Source organism: Cyprinus carpio, chromosome A19, assembly GCF_018340385.1.
Source record: "Cyprinus carpio isolate SPL01 chromosome A19, ASM1834038v1, whole genome shotgun sequence".
NCBI lineage: Eukaryota > Metazoa > Chordata > Actinopteri > Cypriniformes > Cyprinidae > Cyprinus > Cyprinus carpio.
The window spans coordinates 10949576-10969801 of record NC_056590.1 but is presented as its reverse complement, the minus strand read 5'-3'; the positions used below and the strand labels follow the sequence as shown (position 1 = coordinate 10969801).

At 36.8% G+C, this 20226-nt stretch overlaps 1 protein-coding gene across 1 annotated transcript in view; it reads right to left on the bottom strand.

The window, feature by feature from the left end:
* Positions 1-20226, bottom strand: part of efna3a (ephrin-A3a) — an 89186-nt gene that overhangs the window by 8915 nt on the left and 60045 nt on the right. The window contains exon 2 of the mRNA XM_042776372.1: positions 872-1173. Coding sequence (XP_042632306.1) covers positions 872-1173 — 302 coding nt within the window. The remainder of the gene's footprint in view (positions 1-871; positions 1174-20226) is intronic.

The following is a 20226-nucleotide window of genomic DNA, read 5'->3' as shown; positions in this document are numbered from 1 at the left end:
ATCACCTTCCAGAATGCTCTAGCACATTGTTGTTTAAGGCATTAAGCATCTGCCAAAGATTGCTAGCAAAAATGTAATTCTTCAAAGCATGATTTATTATATTTAATGAAAGTGGTTTCCCCACTGACTCCAATTTACATTTCTATATTGAGCCAATTTCCCCAAAAGGGACAATGGAAAAGCTGATTGGAAAATGTTTGGTTTGCAAATTTCCATCGTATTTTTTTTTTTTTTTTTTTTTGCACAAATACATTTTTTGACTTGGGTGGACACATAGGTACTAATATTATTAATTGAGCTTAATTTGTATTTGAAGTTAAAATTTTTATATGTGGGTGGCCATATGTACATACCAGCAGGGATATTATTATTAACTAAAACCAAAACCATAAAAATATTTTTGCTACTAAAAAAAATAAAAAATAAAAAATAAAATAACATTAACTGAAATAAAATATAAAAAACTCTAAGCTTGTTTTACCTCAGCTACTTGTCAAAGCAACATTAAGTCAATGTACCATAACAATAATGAACAAAATTACTAAATGTTTAAGACAAAATAAAATAAAAACAGATTCGAAATATTAAAAAAACTATAAAAGTATGTCACCGAAAGTAAAATAACACATACCAGCCTCTATGAGTCGACCCACTCCATGTAAAATAAAAGCATTTATTAGGTAACTGAAGTATGTTTTAAATATTGTTTTTAATTATTATTCCTTTTCTTTATCAATAAAAATTTAATACATCAATGTACTTACAATTTCTGAGGTTTGTGAGTCTGATGCTTTGTAGATGAAACCTAACAACTAAACAGACAAAAAAAAAACTGTAACAAAAATAAAGTTAGAAAGCAACAAATACTCACATATATAGTAGTACTCATGGCCCACGTTGAATTCATAGCCTAGCGAGAAGGCGCTGTAACGCTGGAATTTCTCCGAGAACTTAATGGGCGCGTGGGGGGCGTGCGGCCGGTTGCACTCCCAGCGCTTGAAGCCCATCTGTGGGTCGCAGGTGCGGTAGCCTCGGTAACTGACCATGTAGAGAACGTACTGCTCGGCCACACCGCGCTCTAGGGCCCCCCGCTGGCTCTGGTTGTAGTGTGGACAGTAGATGTCCAGGTAGTCATTAACACTGACCTGTACGGTGTAACCCTCTCTCCGCAAGCTGAAAGAAAGACAGAGGAAGGAATATTAAAAATAGAAACAAACAAAACATTATTATAAGATTACAGTGTTTTTGCTAATCAAATGGCATCAGTGTCATATGCTTTAGATTTCCTTATGGGCAGACAGGAAAAAGGAAGAAAATGGAAGATTTATCTCATTGACCTTTTAAAACGTATAAGTCCTGCTTGAACGGAAAAGCAGTTATAGTTCAATGCTTTGCCACAGCACATTAAACCAGAACATTTTTCATCCTTAATGCGTGTGAGGCACTGATCAAACAACAGGGGGCAGTGTTTCATTTTACGGCGGCTCTTCTCATTTGACTCTTTGTCTCGCACAAGCTCACACAGAAAAGAAAAAAAAAGTACTAATACACACACTTGCGCGCTTCTAGGTCAGGTCCCGCAGGAGATTATTATTCAATTACAAAACTAGGATCAGAAATGTCACCCATTCCTCTTCTGCTAACCCCTTTCTCCTCAGTTTCTGTGTCTTTCTTCTCACTTCCTTTCTCTATTTAACACACTCTCTGTACTACTACACATGCAAGCTGTTTTTTTTTTTTTTTTTTTTTTGCTTTCTAAAATGCGCATTATTCACGTGTCCTCTTTAAAGCTCCACTCCTTTTTTACTCACAGTATCTGCTCTTTTTTTTCTACAGCTTTTTTTTTTCGTTTTTTAATCAGTGTCTTTCTTAGCCTTTTATCAATACACAACAGATGGCAATCACATCTTTGATTACAGCTTTCTCTCTCGCTCTTGCTCACACACATGCAGACTGAATGAAAGATTTTTGTCATGCAGTGTGTTTTGGGGAGGGATGCTTCAAAGCTGCTATATTTAGGGAGAGGGAGCAGGCAAGGAGAGGAAAAGAGAAAGATAAAGGGAGAAGATGAAAGAGTGAGGAAAGATGAAATAAAAGTGCAGGAAAACAAAGGATGAGATGGGTACAGAGAGGCGCAGAATTGGGACGCTGATGTACTTGACTGCTGAAGATGATGATTTTAAGGGGCGTGAGTGTCTGTGAGTGTGTTGGTCAGGTTTTAATTACACTGCAGGGACAAAAATGTCCCCAAAAGGCGAGTAAAAACTAAAATGTCACATTGTAAGCACCAGCCAATAGCTCCCATGAGAACAATCGCTTCATAAAGATAGTAAAATGATACATCTCATAGGGTTGGTTGAGTGAATGTCCAGACAAAGACACTTAAATTTAAGATAGGTTTGATTTGTTGAACATTTTGATTACTACATAAAACCAATCCTTCATTTGTTACTTCACAGCTGCTATGACTTTATTATGATTTTAAAATGTGAAACATTGCCATAATAATGATTAAAAAACTGAATGAACAGATGTGTCCACATTTTTGACTGGTAATAACAACTAGATTTGCTAACTTCCACTGAATTAGGCCTCTCTCCAAATCTCTGCCCTCTAATGGCATGTCATCAAAATGAAACACATAAAAAGCAGAGAGTGTTTCTGATCAGCTAAAAATGTTGGGTCATTCACTTGACTTGCCAGTTCTCCAAGTCTAGAGCTGTTACTGAAATAAGTGTGATTTCTCAGGACACCTATATCAATATCTGTCAGGTTATAGGACAATTACATATATATATATATATATATATATATATATATATATATATATATATATATATATATATATATATATATACACACACACATACACACACACACACACACCACTGTGACTTCATGAGTGAGAACTCAAAGAATGGATCACCCGATTCATTGAATGATTTAAATTTGCCTGTTCCTTACACACAACTTCAGAAGACTTGAAATATAGTGCACAAGTCCACTCTGAATGCTTCAGTTTCCTGTAATTACATGAAAAAGAGCATCCAGCACAAGTCTTCAAAGTTGTTGCATCTGCTTCTTTTGTTGCATGTAAGAAAAACAAGTCTTCCAAAAAGATTTGGAACAACATGAAGGTGAGCAGATGACAGAATTTCTGGGTGACTATCTCTTGAAATGTGTGACTGATTGTGCAGTCACTGCATTAAAAGTAACCTACAGTAATGTGCATGTGTCTTGCTGAACTAATGCAATGTGTTACAATATCATTGTGTCTCACATCAGCATGCTTTTATGCTTTTCAGTGTACATGCTCTATAGGTGAAGTGTTACGCAACAATGTGTCTGCCCATGACACCCACAGACGAGAGAGAGAGAGAGAGAGAGAAAGAGAGAGAGAGAGAGAGAGAGAGAGAGAGAGAGAGAGAGAGAGATGGAGCGCTCTCCAGGAACGTGCACATGTATTGAAGTGTGAAAACAGAGTAATGGTTTTCCCTCTTCTTCTCTTTTCTCACTTTCCCATTTTGCTGTCTCATCATCATTCTCTTTTCAGTGGGAAGGGAAACCTTGTTAGAAGGCAAAGCAGGAGGGAGGGAGAGATAGAGAAAGTGTTAGGAATAAAAGTGATAGATAGAAGCAACATATCCAGCTAATAATCGTTTCAGGATACAATGAACAGCCATCAGCATAAAATGAAAGTCTTCACACTAAGCGTTAAAGAAAATCTTCAATTTACACACTTTATTCATTGAGACACGTTACAGATATATTGAAATGGTACCACTATCTTTTTTTAATCTTTTCATCCATGTTTTATCCTTTTTAAAATTCCTGATCTTTTCTCTCTCTCTCTCTCTCTCTCTCTCTCTCTCTCTTTTTAATTTAAAAGATGACATACATGCAGTAAAATGACATATGTAGAATGACAGAAAATTACTGCTGGCTGAACTGTAATCTTTGTAATCTGAATTAGCATCAATGCATTTGAATCATCATTCAAATTTTTTAAATATGTAAACGTACTTCGTACTTATAGACTGTGAGTCAGAAGTGGAAGACTGTCCTTGCAAATTGTAACTGCCCCACTTTATAGAAACAGACACTGGCATTGCTACTCTCACAGGAAACAGTCCTCATCCTCCGTGAAATGCGCTGCACACATCTGAATATTTAGGATGAATAACAGTGTTGTAAATACAACTTAACCACTAATTTCTAGTTGTGTCCTCTTTTGGAAGGCAAAACAAAGTAGCTTGGCTTTCACAACCAAACACAGCGTCTCCACGACATGGCGGTGGCGGCAACTGCGAGAATAAAAGTTAGGCCTTCTTTCTTTGCATGAACATTTGGGCGGTGTTATGCAAATCTTCCCACATAGTGACGTAGACATGTGGGGCATGTTTAAATAAGGCATTTTAGGGGGGTGTGGACGAGTCTTAACTTATATAAAGAATATGTCCTTGGATTTGAGACTTTAGTCTTTGCAACTTTACAGATCTTCTTTATGCGCCAAGAGTTTGTAACACTCCAAAGAGAAAAGAGAAATTGAAATTGCATCATATGACCCCTTTAAATTACACCGCAGTACACTTGCCTGACAAACAAGTACAACATACTATTACATGCTATACAACTACCAATTACAGTACATACATATTTCATACAGCTGAATGATTAGCTGAAAAATGCATTCACCACATCTAACAGCCTTTAAACAGCTCTATAAAAGTTGATAACGCTCAGATATCCATCCTGAACTATTTTGTTTAGTCCACGCCAGGCTCCACACATCATTATATGTTTTTATCACACAGCTGCATCTCTGTGCACAGTTTGCTTCTGAGCTTTAAACATTGCAAAAATGGTATCTGACGCAGTCTTGGCTGGCTATTACTGTGATGGATTCCCTGTAAAAGGTTAAAGCTATAACACAGAAAATTCAGTCCCGGGGGCAATCCGCGAATGATTCACATGGGTGGATAGAGAGACAGCGTGAGAGAGCCAGTGAGATAGAGAAAGAGAGGGAGATTCTCAAGTATCTACTGTACATAATCTAAAGAATCCAAAAAAAGACACATCTTCAGTTTTAATGGTTGAAACTTGAGAACTGCCTCTTTCTGCTAAAATGCTTTGGGTATAAAGCCAAACACGCTGTTCAAATTTACCTTTAACTGCACCTAAATGTGTTTCTAAGTATCTGCGTTCACACCTACAGTGATTTGTAGCAACAAAGTGGCCCTCAGTCATTCATTTTCAATGAAGACTGGTGATTTGAATGATAACAGCATTGTCAATTCAGTGTGGCTGAGCATATCTGAACAGTGTTTAAGTAGTGATGCTATGCAGTTACTACCAACGGCATAAAAAAAAAAAAAAACTTGTGACTACCAATGGGAGACCAATGCACAAGGTCCATCTTCTATCAGAAAAAGTAGTAGAGTATAGACAAAAATTGAGACATTAAAAGTAATTCCAAGCAATTAGACACTGATAATTGGTTTGACCAATATTTATAGTTTTCTACTAAATCAGTTCTTTAATATCAGGTCTACCAATATATGGAACCGTCTGGTGGGTCTCTAAAGTGCCTAAGAATGCCGTAAAATAGCTGGCCATTCAATAGGAAACAATAGAAAGAAGGTAAAGTTAATTTATTACATTCTAATTTCATATATTGTTTGCATAATTACTCATTTTTATAGCCTTTCATTTCTAAGTGAGAATTCCACTGCATTTCAAGCTTAATAATAAAAAAAAGCCTAAAATAAATATGAACATAAATGTATTCCCATTTAGATCACAAAACAACTTGGCAAAAATAATAATAATAGCAATAATAGTACACAAATAAAGACTATTAATAAAAATATTGGTCAACCAACAATATAGCAAGCTCATGATAAAGTCACTGTCATTGCGAATGGCACTGTCATTGGCTGAACATTGTCAGATTGGAATACAAGGACATTATTTTATTCTACATTGAATCCTTCAAAACCAAATTAACAATGCTCCACTTTGCAGGTTAGGGTGCGTTCAACGCTGCGCAGACTGATCGGTGTATGACATCAAAGTACCCATTCACCGATCGGTCTGCTCAGCGCCGCTTTAAGTCGAAAACATCTAATGCCGTCTGCTAAGCACCTGCAAAATCATGAAGAGCTCATAAAAGGCACTTTACCTCCTCGCTGCTTCACGTTTGCCCTCTGCTCATTTTGTTTTGGATATACTGCTCGTTCCGTGTCGTCAAATCATTTCTCATCGCGTTGCATCTTGTCATTACTTCCTGTTTTTGGTTCATTTATAAGTATTTGGTCCATGTTGTGCTCATATTTCATTCGAACCGCACCAGAGTTCGTTTGGAAGCGGACAGAGATCCATCTTTTTAGCGGTCCCGGTACGCTTGTTTGGTGCGCACCAGGGTTTGGATCGCAGCGTTCACACTTACTCAAACGAACTGCACTTACAGAGCAGTCGCACCAATCATGACAAGTGTGAACACACCCCTAAAGAATGTCTGTGGCCACTCCATCTAGACTGCATTCACACATTATTCAGAAGACGGGGCTTTAGAGAACTGAAATAGAGGCTCATAATAGTGCTCACATTGGCCACTTAAATAAGTGAATAAGTATAGTTTCCAGACAATACCACCCACTGAACAAACTGAAAGTTTATGTATGTGACCTTTTCATATTTGTTTGTGTGGACGAGAACTCAGGTTTCTAATCTCGACACGTTTCGTTCTAAAGAAATGGATGGAGAGCTTTTCATAGACCGTGAAAATACACATCTCCCACCCTCAAACTCTTCACTTTTTTCTTCTTAGTGAAACTGAAAAGATCTGTGTGCTCCGAGAAAGCTTTTCAATAGGATGCATTTCACTTTATATCCAGCTGATTTTGTATCTTGTATTTATATAGAAATAGAATGTAAAGCATCTTATGCTGAACGGTGGATTTCTATGAAGAATAAAAAAAGAAATCTTTTATAAGCACATATATAAATAACAAACATCTCATTCACACATAAATCAATATAATACCAATTCTTGTAGACTAAAGATGTCATTATGAGAACAATTACATGCTAATCAATTGTATCAAACATTTATAAGTTTCTAAATTATTTATGCTTGAGAGACGTCTCCTCCTCAGCTGAGCTCTTACAGTAGCACACATACATGCGTCGCTCTCCAAGAGCTTTATTTGGCAGACAAATTACAGTAGACCCACTTGTGTCTGTTCAAAGAGCATAGAGTGAGCCGCGCTGTCTTTGAAGTGAACAATGCGATGGGGAGCCGCCACTCTCTTCAGGAAGTCTGACACACAGAGTGTTAGCTCTCCCTCTCCTCTCCTCTTTTCTTTTAGAATGAGACAGGTGGGAATAGAGAGACAGAGAGACTGCTTGATTTCATATGTTAAAGACAAGGTGTTATGATGATTCTAACCTCTGGCCCCTGAACAATATGATTGCTAGAAATGCACTAATATTGAAATATTGTTTTCATTCTACGGCAGATATGACTGACATTAAAATTCTATACTATTTTGATGAAATAAAAATAAAACACTAAACAAATTTGCTACATTTTGTATTATTATGAGTTTAAAAAGTTTAAAAATCGGATATTAATTTTTAAATTTGCTGAAATTACATTAAATTGTTAGTAGTTTCCAAAATGATAGATTTACATATTTAAAGACTATATGAGCATTTGATGCAGGGAAAATTAAAAATGCATACTTAAATAGTCAATATAGACTGATATATATCCAATATAGACCTCTTATATTAGCAGATAACCATTATCATATCAATATATTGTGCATCCCTGTTGACTGTCAAAGTCACATTGGAGGTTTTTAGCCATATTTTACTCCAAATGAAAAAGAATTCCCATATAGATCAATGCATTAAATGAATGAATACAGAAATTTAATAAACAAACAAATAAGGAAATGAGGAAATGTGCATAATTTTCATTACAATAAAGTCACAATGGACAATATAATCTCTCTTATTTCCCTTCTAATTATGTGACCTGGTTTTGTTTTTTTAGTGAGATTCACCCATAAATAATTGAATTTCACACTCATTTATAGCCATGGCCAATTGATCAACATATCCTCATGAAAAATTAGGTCTTGGTGGTCACATGGGAGAAGCAGATTCTATATCTTCAAAAATCTTTCCTATATCTTCACCTCTTTAAGTCAGTAAGTGGGGAAAAAGCCAAAAACCTGTTTAAAAATTCAGCTTAATGACACCAGCGGCACAGAAATTACACACTTGTCCTTTAAGAGAATGTTTAAAACTACACATTAACATGATTTAAACTAATGCAAAGGAATTCACACATATCTAATGTTCTTATCCGCGGTAAACAACTTTGTTCACACACACACACACACACACACACACACACACACACACACACACACACACACACACACACACACACACACACACACACACACACACACACAAACCCACTCTTTCACGAATGGGTGCATCATTGTAAGGCCTCTATCCACCATTAATATTTGATTATATCATAAAAATAACCAACCTTTTAAAATAACTGTTCAAACACCCCTGAGCCAGAGCAGCCAACCAGAAAGCTTGAGTAATTATTTACACTTTGTACACAATAACACAGGCGCATGCGTATGCACACACATGGGTCTGATGATGCTCTGGTGTGAGTCAGATGGAGCCGGAGCATGAGTGCATGAGGGCAGGACACAGCGGCTGCCGCTGCACCAAATAAATTAAAAATTTACAACCATCTCCAACTCCCTCTCGTCACCTCCCTCTCTCTCAGCTCTGGAGAGAATGTACATCTAACTTATATAACTCCCATTACATCAACCTGTCTCCCATAGGCATTCTGGGAATAGAGGTGGGATCTGTCTGATGGAAAGATGGTGCTATCAGGTTCACATCAAATAAGGCCCCCATCAGAAGGTCAGTGTCCTTCAAGCGAGCGGAGACGGGTAGAGGCTATTTGTTTTAATGGCTCTTCAGAGGTAAGAAATGTCAGAGGGTGCAACTGTTCCTCTTAGTTTTGAGCTAAACTGGTAATGGCGCTGTAAATTAGCCATGGTTTGAAAGCTAGACGCCCACAACTTTGAAATTACGGGGTGTTTTTGGCCACCTTGCAACTAGGACGCCTTGAGATGCGAGGCTTCTGAAGACCCTGTGAAATCAATTGAGAGTATCCTAGCTTGACTGCAATGTTGCAGTTAAATGCGAATCCTGTCCTATTATTGCAGATTTCTTTGGACGTATTGGGACACCATCCAGGGATACTTTGTTTTACATATCCCTGAGGATTCATTTGCTCTCTCTGCATGCTAACTAAACCGTGGCATAACTAGGTTTCATGCCAAAAGTTAAGGGTGTGTTAGAAAATACCCCGGAGAGACAAATGCAGTTAGTATGTGTGCTTTGGATTTAAAGGATAAAATTTAGATGTAGGATTTAGAAATTAACTTTATGTCTTGTAATTGCAACTGTATAACTCACAATTCCAATTTTATTTCTCAAAATTAAGACATTCCGATAGTTTCAACTTTCACAATGTGACTGTATATACAATTATTTATACACTACCATTCACAAGTTTAAAGTCAGTAAGATTCTCTTGATGTTTTTCTAAGACGTCTCTTCTGCTCATCAAGGCTGCATTTATTTGATCAAAAATATTGCAAAAACAGAAACCCTGTAAAATACTATTAAAATTTAAAATACTTTATATTTTAGTATATTTCAAACATGTAATTTATTACTGTTATGACAAAGCTGAATTTTCAGCATCATTACTCCAGTCTTCAGTGTCACATGATCCTTCACAAATCATTATAATATGCGGATTTGATGCACAAGAAACATTTCTAAATGGTTGTGCTGCTTAATATTTTTGTGGAAAAAGTGATACAATTTTTTTTCAGGATTCTTTGATGAATAGAAAGTTGAAAAGAACAGAATTGATTTGAAATAGATTTTTTGTAACAATTCGTTACTGTCACTTTTGATCAATTTAATGGTTGCTTGCTGAATTAAAATATTAATTTGTTAAAACATTTTACTGATCCCAAGCTTTTGAACAGTAGTGTACATACACAATATTTTTACTTCACAATTGAAACTTTTACATTTCATTTAATTGTAGTTGTGATTGGTTCTCTAAATTTTGACTTCAAATCTAAAAATTATGACTTCCTATCTCATAATTGCAACCTTTTTGTTGTTTTGACTTCTTCACAACTTCACCTTGATAGTTTATAGCTTTTCTCTAAATTGTGACTATATAAAGTATGTATATGTACAGTATCTTACACAATATGACTTATAAAATTTCTCTGACAATTACTTTTATTCTATTAACTCTGGAGGTATACATACTCTTCCATAGTTTCCTCTCTATAGTCAACAAAAAGTGAGGAGATTTTAGAATAAAACACTTCTGCAAAAATTTGCATTTGACAAGCCTCATTTCTGCAAGAACAAAACTGAAGAAACACAAGAAAACAGAAGACTGGTGGAATCCCTTCGAATTAAATTTGTGATGATTAATGTAACCAACTGTTTTCCTGTGTCGATGTGTGTGAGTGGGAGTCGACAGTGAATCCTCGTCTGGTGTGCTGTCATCCACCCACACCCTAAGGGGAACCTGAGGGGCCAGAGCGTTACTTGCCAGGAGCATTAGCACTAGGATTTCGCAATAAATCAAGCTACTAAACCATAAATGGCTCATAAATTCAGTGACTACTGAAAGCAAACCTTGTTGCTCGCATGTGCCATTATATACGAGCAGCTGCTGCAATGCGCAATATGTTTGTTTGCTAGTGGCAAATGACTGCCGCCCCCTGAGCACATACGTTCACATCAAACAGCAGCCTCGGTGCACGCTGAGCGTTTGGGATATATTTTGATGACAATTAGACTTTGAGAAAGTGTGTGTGCTCCTATGTGTATAGATATTTATATATATATATATATATATACACACACACCCTAGAATCCAGCAAATGGGTTATTAGTTCAGGACCCAATAGAAAGCCCACAGCAATTCGAGTTCAGTCTCTGCTCAAGGGCTAATCAGTGGGTAAATCCAGTAGCAAAAGCCTTGCTAGAGACCCTTGAGAAGCACATGTGTGGTTCCTGCCAGTTTAAATGAAGAACCGTGAGCCACAGGGTTATAATCACATGGGTGACATTCCACAAAAAAACACATGTAATCTGGCTGCTTTGTGTTTGTGTGGCTATCTCTGAAGCACTGTATCAGACAGGAAGACATAAATCAAGGTGCTACTGGGTTGTTCAGTTAGTGTTGTGCTTGGCTTGGTGTCTTCATAAAAAATAAATAAAAAAACCCTCATCTGTCTGCTAAGCTCCACTATCGGGATGTAGCTTTGGGTGTCTGTGCAAGTCTAACATCATCTGCTTGAATTTAAAGAGATAGTTTACTCAAAAATAAGCATTCTGTCATAATTTACTCACCCTATTGTGGTTCCAAACCTGTATGACTTTTGTTCTTTTGTGGAAGGTCAGAGGCAAGTAAAAACATATTTGTGTTCAAAGAAGTAAAGTCATACAGCTTTGGAAACCAATGAGGGTGAGTACATGATCAAAATGTTCATTTTTGGGCAAACTATATATAGTTTAAGAAATACATTCATTATTTAATGAAAACTACAAACACAAAGAAATTAAAATAAAAACGAAATAAAAATGAGCAAAAGATTTTTAGATATGGTGCACAAATTCACTTCCTGCTAGTTTCTTTGTTTTCACTGGCACAGCTGTTTCTTACCCCCTTTTCACTTTCGCAAAAAAGAACAAACAATAATCCTCACATGCTACACAAATACACACTTGTGAAAGCATCGTTAGCTCATCTAATCAGTGTTAATTACTCTACTTCCCAATAGTCCCACCTGTCAAACAACAGTCTTGTTCAAAACCTAATGAGCTGCCTACCTAGACAACATCATAGTGCTCACAACGTAGACGTAAAGGCTGTTCTAAAAGCCTTTTAAATGGCACATCCTAAGACAGTGGTACTCAACTGGTTTTGACATCCAGATTAGTTAAATAATGGCTTTCAGGTTCAGTTCCTTTCCTCATCCAGTTACTATCACTTTGTCTCTAGTGTACTTTCCAATAAAATTATATATATATATATATATATATATATATATATATATATATATATATATATATATATATATATATATATATATATATATATATTACAAAAAAATTATATGTCCTTCTGGTGTTAGAATATTTTGAAGTTTACACTGGTTCCATTTATATACCTGTTGCTGTTTTCACTGACCATAAGCCACTCACATTTTTGTCCTGCATGTACAACAATAACCAGCATCTCATGAACTGGTCGTTGTTTGGGCTGGATTATAACAAAGATTTTTTATCAGAAAGGTGCAGAAAATGGTGTTGCTGATGCTCTTTCTCAATTTAATTAATCTGCTTTGTGGGTATGTATATATACATTAGGGCAGTCAAACAATTAATCGCGATTAATTGCACCCAAAATAAGTATTTGTTTGCATAATACATGTGTGCGTTTTGTGTATATTTATTATGTATATATAAATACACACGCATACAGTATATATTTTGAAAATATTTACATATTTATATAATTTATATTATAAACAAATATATTTAATATATAAACAAAACATTTTTTCTGAAATATGTTTGCATATTTATATATACATAATAAATATACACAGTACACAGACATATATTATGCAATCAAAAACTTTTATTTTGGATGCGATTAATCGCAATTAATCATTTGACAGCACTAATATACAATTTTATGCTGTATAGCAGCATTTAACTATTATCAAACAAAAACAGAAAAACTCAGCAACTTCCATCAGGGCCTACTTACGAGATTTCATTTTAGTTGGATGCTTCCCTAAAAGACAGCTGCCTATGTACTGTAGATAGTAGACAGCAAGGTAGCTCACTATGTTTTGGAACAGAGCTAATGAGACCAAGCCAAAGAAAGACTCCTTCTGTGAGAGGGGCGTTGTGTTTGCCTCTGGCTACACTGATATATACAAAGGTGTTTGTTCCAGCCACAGGAAGCTGCTTTTTTCTTGAGTGTTTGTATATTTCTGTGAGTTGGCATGCAGGTTAACCTTTCCCGTTCTCTCACTTTATGCGTGTGTGTGAGCCTGCAGTTGACGCTCAATCTGTGGGACCGGCAGAATGTGAAATAGTCATCTAAAAATACCCAGACTGCCCAGTGTGCACTGAGGCTACTATGGTTTGATGTGCCTAATCTCCCTTTCCTAACTCCGCTGTACTGTTTCCCAAAGAGAGAGATAGAGAGAGAGGCGCTGACCCGGTCCATCACAGCCATCTCATTACACCGGGGAATACAGGACACAGTGAAGGAACAGGGTGAGAGAGAGATACAGAAACACAGGGAAACAGCAACTGGAAGAAGACAGAAGGGGGAAGATGAAGGGATTCAGGGATAAGCCCAGGGATGGATGGAAATAAGGAAGTCGGGGGTAAAAAAAATTGTTGTGTGTGTCCAGATATGGACAAAATGAATGGAAAGGTGAAGAAAACTGGATGAGAGAAAAGGGAGAAAAGTGAAAGATAACGGTCCTGTTTAGATACTGTTTAAACACAGCAAAGCTGGAGGAACAGGAAAGGGAATTCCAGAAAAGGTTCACCAGCCTCATGACCAAAGCTAACATTTTATTAAACATAGATACAAAAATGCATAACTGTATGAATTCCAGATATTACAAATTTTCTTTGTAAAGAACACTTTTGATGAATTTGATGAAATAATAAAGAAGTAAAAAAAAAAAAAAAAAAAAAAAAAGACAAATTTTAATTATATAGGTATCATTTAAAAAAATCAATAACAAATGATACATTAAAAATGTTTTGAATCAGCAAGATTTTTTTGAACGAAGTCTCATACTCACCAAGGCTGTATTTATTTGAACAAAAATACAGTAAAAACTGTAATATTAGGAAATATTGTTGCAATATAAAATAACTTTTTAATTTTAATATACTTTAAAACATCATTTATTCCTGTGATAAAGCTGACTTTTCAGCAGCCATTACTCGAGTCAGTGTCACATGATCCTTCAGAAATCAATCTAATATGCTGATTTCATACTCAGGGCCATTTTTAATTTATACAGAAACATAATTATCAATGCTGATTTTATTTTATTTTCAATATGATTTAATTTTTTTCACTATACATTGCAGAATAAAAAGTTTGGTTTGGTTTTCGAGACTCGAACCCGCAACTTTTGGGTTACAAGTCCGACTTGTAATTGTAACATTTATAACACTTATCTATTCATTGTTATACCTTTAGAAAATATAATGTATTATTAAAACACAAGAAAAACAAACCTTCAAATATTATAATGCATTTTAACTTTGGTTACAATAATTTATGAAAAGATATAACAGCATCACAATGTACATTATGAATGCCTATACATAAACGCTTTAAGTAAAATGTTACTGAAATTTCAAAAGAACAGTATTGATTTGAAATAGTATCAATTTAAGGCACCCTTCCTTCATAAATGTATTTAAGTATTGAACAGTAACCAGGGAAAGTGCCACATAAGAGAAGGCAATGCTTCTGTCAAAGGTTCAGCGCTCGATGTTCAGAATTGGTCCACAAAGCATACAGGTGGAATCACTCGGACTAAACATTTTAAGAATCGAGAACTCATTCACTCAGACATCAGCGCTTTCGCCCAAAATTCAATATAAACCAAAAGCCTGTCAGAGAGCTGGTTTTGAAGGTGAACACACTTCTTGTAAACAAAAGCTGCATCTCTCCTGTCAGGGAGCAGGTTTACAGCGACCACTTTGCTTGTATAAATGCTGCATCGGCACATCAATGGTCTGTTGGGCATGGAGTGAGGGTTGTTTTAAGTTAGAAGGGACAACAAAAGAGACAAAGACAGAGCAGAATGAAGTGAGAAAGGATGAGAACAGAAAACACGAAGACAGAGAGAGCGAGAGTGAGGAGGTGAATGTTAATAATTAATGTGTGTTCTATGTAATAGCCATGACCTTCACCAAGATGAGAGTCTGAGAGGTCCTACCAGCATGGTGAGATCTTCGCTGCTGGAGTATGGAGTGATTAGTACTGCAGAGATTGAGAAAGGAATGGAAGTAGCGAGAGGCTAAGAAACCAGATCTATTCCTGTATGCCAGACGGTGTATGAAGTCTAAAGGCACTGATGCATGCAGAGTCACCCCCTGTTTGAGGTTACGTGTCTTACGTTAGATAACACCCATTCATTTTAATGCATGTGAGGGAGGGAAGGAGAGCTCTGAGTCTGTAAATTGAAACATTAAAACTGAAACGCAGTGAAATGTAACACACTAAATGCTGCGAGCTGGACAGCATGTAATTTCTCTCCAGTGTCACGCTGCTTTCTTGCTTACAAACTTAATGGGTCAAGATCAGCCTTATAACAGTTCATGTTTTAAACTGTTTATGGTCCAAAAGTCACGCTCGATAAGCATCAAACGTGAATGGAAATTGATTTTGGCTAATAAATAAAGCAATTTGCTTTGACAAATCACAACAAAGATACAAATGTAAACTGCGGTGACTGACATAATAACACAATTTTATCACAGTTTAGCAAAGTACAGAAAACGTTATTTTTGCATGATGTCACAAAAGGTCAATGTGTTCAATGAACAGCATATTTTCCAAGGGCATAATAATAATAATAACAATTATAATAACGGTAGAAATGAAGCCCCTTTTTACCTCAAAATGCAAATAACAAATGCTTTTTTTTTCAACTTCTCATAACTGTAACTTATCATTATATAAGTGTGTGTGTATGTGGTTAATCATTAATTTATGTCTGTCAAATGCAACTTTTTTTGGTTCCAAATTTAAAAAGTTGTAATTGTCAGATATAAATAAGGCAAAAGTAGGCTTCTATACTTTAATATCGTATTTTTGTAGCCAAAACCTTTCGCTACACAAACACACACACATATATATATATATATATATATATATATATGTAGTGTCTTAGATCCTTCCTGTACATATATATATATATATATATATATATATATATATATATATATATATATAGTGGGTACGGAAAGTATTCAGACCCCCTTAAATTGTTTCCCTCTTTGTTATATTGCAGCCATTTGCTAAAATCATTTAAGTTCATTTTTTCCTCATTAATGTACACACAGCACCCCATACTAACAGAAAAACACAGAATTGTTGACATTTTTGCACATTTATTAAAAAAGAAAAACTGAAATATCACATGGTCCTAAGTATTCAGACCCTCTGCTCAGTATTTATTAGAAGCACACTTTTGATCTAATACAGCCATGAGTTTTTCACACCTGGATTTGGGGATCCTCTGCCATTCCTCCTTGCAGATCCTCTCCAGTTCTGTCAGGTTGAATGGTAAACTTTGGTGGACAGCCATTTTCAGGTCTCTCCAGAGATGCTCTATTGGGTTTAAGTCAGGGCTCTGGGTCATTCAAGAACAGTCACGGAGTTGTTGTGAAGCCACTCCTTCATTATTTTAGCTGTGTGCTTAGGGTCATTGTCTTGTTGGAAGTTGAACCTTCGGCCCAGTCTGAGTTCCTGAGCACTCTGGAGAAGGTTTTCGTCCAGGATATCCCTGTACTTGGCCGCATTCATCTTTCCCTCGATTGCAACCAGTCGTCCTGTCCCTGCAGCTGAAAAACACCCCCACAGCATGATGCTGCCACCACCATGCTTCACTGTTGGGACTGTATTTGACAGGTGATGGGCAGTGCCTGGTTTTCTCCACACATACCGCTTAGAATTAAGGCCAAAAAGTTCTATCTTGGTCTCATCAGATCAGAGAATCTTATTTCTCACCATCTTGGAGACCTTCAGGTGTTCTTGCATGTGTCTTGCACTGAGGAGAGGTTTCCGTCGGGCCACTCTGCCATAAAGCCCCGACTGGTGGAGGGCTGCAGTGATGGTTGACTTTCTACAACGTTCTCCCATCTCTCGACTGCATCTCTGGAGCTCAGCCACAGTGATCATTGGGTTCTTCTTTATCTCTCTCACCAAGGCTCTTCTACCCCGATAGCTCAGTTTGGCTGGATGGCCAGCTCTAGGAAGGGTTCTGGTCATCCCAAACGTCTTCCATTTAAGGATTATGGAGGCCACTGTGCTCTTAGGAACCTTAAGTGCAGCAGAATTTTTTTTGTAACCCATGGCCAGATCTGTGCCTTGCCACAATTCTGTCTCTGAGCTCTTCAGGCAGTTCCTTTGACCTCATGATTCTCATTTGCTCTGACATGCACTGTGAGCTGTAAGGTAGACAGGTGTGTGGCTTTCCTATATGTATGTATGTATCCATATACTGTATATATGTATATATATACAGTATATATATATATATATATATATATATATATATATATATATATATATACTACGCTCTGTATCTGTCCTGAGAAACATTCACTGGAATAAAAGTGTGGCAACTTACCCCCGCTTCCACTATAAAGGACAATTGGAGGTTAATTGATTCAAAAACACTTTCATATAATCAGAAAAGGCGCGATTTGGACGGATATGGTGGAGATCTGGAGTCCATGCTGTGCTAACTGTACTCGGTTTTGGCTGACCTCACTCAAACCTAGTTCTCACTTCCAAGTCAGTCAGAGGATTAAAAAAGAAAAGGACTGGATCCATGAAGGGAAGTAATGGCAATTTGCATTTTCCAGGTGTGCAGATACGATGGGAAATGATTGTTTGCTAATTTAGATGAGGAAAGCAATGGTTTAATGTCTGGGGCTGTTTGTGATGAGCTGAGTGAATGGGAGCAGCTGCCCAGCAGAGCGGACGGCACCTGTGCCAGCAGACACGCTAACGCCAGTTTTTTACAGAGCTTTATGACCGTGTGATTGTGAGGACAGAACACTGAAAGTCATTTCAGTTTTAGGAAGATGATATTCAAGTGCATATATCCATTAATGTACCAAAATGGCATTCCAGATATGAAGCGATTGTTACAAATAGTCACAAAAACTTATTTGCGATTTATCGACAGGGCTCATCAGTACCTCTTCTTCCAAACTCTCATTATATTCACACATCAAGCAGTGGAATAGTGCACTAATACTGAAATATGCTGCTCATTCCCTAATGTACCATAATACATGTCACAGAGGGTGTATGTTTGTTATTGTTTTTCATCAACTGTGAATGGCTTTTTAATACAACATTTTTTTTTCTGCACTCCAAGCCTTATTACTGAGTATTACCTCTACAGAAAAACAGGCATCACGTAATTTATTAAGGTGAATGCCTCTCTTTTCTGAAACAAATTGAGAGTAATGTAAACCAGCGCTTTATTTAATTGCTTTGTGCTGGGAGCCGGTATCTGTATTTGAGCTCCATCGACTGCAAGAAAATTACTAGAATGTCTCTGTATTATTATTTTTAAAGCAATAGTTCATCCTAAAATGAAAATTCAACCAGTATTTACTCACCTTTATGTTATTCCAAAACTGTATGATTTTCCTCTGCAGAATAAAAATGAGATAATTTGAAGAACCTACACGCAGGTCTTTTCAGTATAACAACAATTCATAGCGATAATGGCTGTTAATAAAAAAATAAAATAAAAAAACTATTACAATCACTAATTAAGAACCATAAATGTACATAATATAACAATTTTATATTCCTGTAGGCCCCTTTGAAGTCATGAGGAAAAGTCTTTACTTGAAGTAATTATTCCTATCGAGGTTAACTGGTTCATTGAAAAGAACTGGCTCAAAAGAATGATTCACTCACTGATTCACTTCTTGAGTCGACTCGTTAACTCAATTACAGTGGTATGTAGTTACTTGGTCACAAATTTAGTCGGTTCCTCACACAAAGACTTCTATTTTAGAGCATGAGTCTTACTGACCACTGTTATTAGGGGAAGTTGTGGCCTAATGGTTAGAGAGTTTGACTCTTAAACCTAAGGTTGTGGGTTCGAGTCTAGGGCCAATACCATGACTGAGGTGCCCTTGAGCAAGGCACCAAACCCCCAACTGCTCCCCGGACACCGCAGCATAAATGGCTGCCCACTGCTCTGGGTTTGTGTTCACTGCTGTGTGTGTGCACTTTGGATGGGTTAAATGCAGAGCATGAATTCTGAGTATGGGTCACCATACTTGGCTGTATGTCACGTCACGTCACTTATGGTGCTTTAGTGTCTTGTCATTATGCTGCATTGTTATTCTTCAAAAAATTATCCTATTGCGATACATAGAAAAATCAAATAGGTTTTGAACAAAATCTAATAGGTTTTGACTTTTTTTTTTTTTTTTTTTGGTGAACTATTCCTTTACACATGGCACTTACAAATGGTGTAAAAAGACACCCACACTCTCTCTTAGCACCTAATTCATTGGTCATTGCTGGCTCAGTGTTTGACAGCTGTCACCTTTCCCTTCAGGTGCATCATAACGCACCAGAGAACGAGAGAGAGAGAGAGAGAGAGAATGAATGACAGGGATATGGGGAAACGAAGGATGCAGAGAGGTGTGCATGTGCAGCTGGAGGGATGAAGATAGAGGAGAGGAGGAGGAGAGACAGGAGAGATCCCAGGCCTCTCTGTCACTCCATGCGGTCATCTTTCCGCCCTCTTGTTTTCTTCATCCTTCCATCGTGTGCCAGTAACCTTCACCAGGAGGCCACAGCAGAAATGATGAATGGAATCAGAGACAGGAGAGAGGACAAAGATTAGGGTGAGAGAGACAGATGAAAAATGACAAACACATGGGGAGAAAAACAGAAAAAGAGAGAACTAGAAAGAGCAGGAGAAAGCTAAACACAGGGTCCAAAATAAACAGTTTTATGAAATCAAAAATCATTTAAGTTCATTTTTTTTCCTCATTAATATACACACAGCACCCCATATTGACAGAAAAACACAGAATTGTTGACATTTTGCAGATTTATTAAAAAAGAAAAACTGAAATATCACATGGTCCTAAGTATTCAGACCCATTGCTGTGACACTCATATATTTAACTCAGGTGCTGTCCATTTCTTCTGATCATCCTTGAGATGGTTCTACACCTTCATTTGAGTCCAGCTGTGTTTGATTATACTGATTGGACTTGATTAGAAAAGTCACACACCTGTCT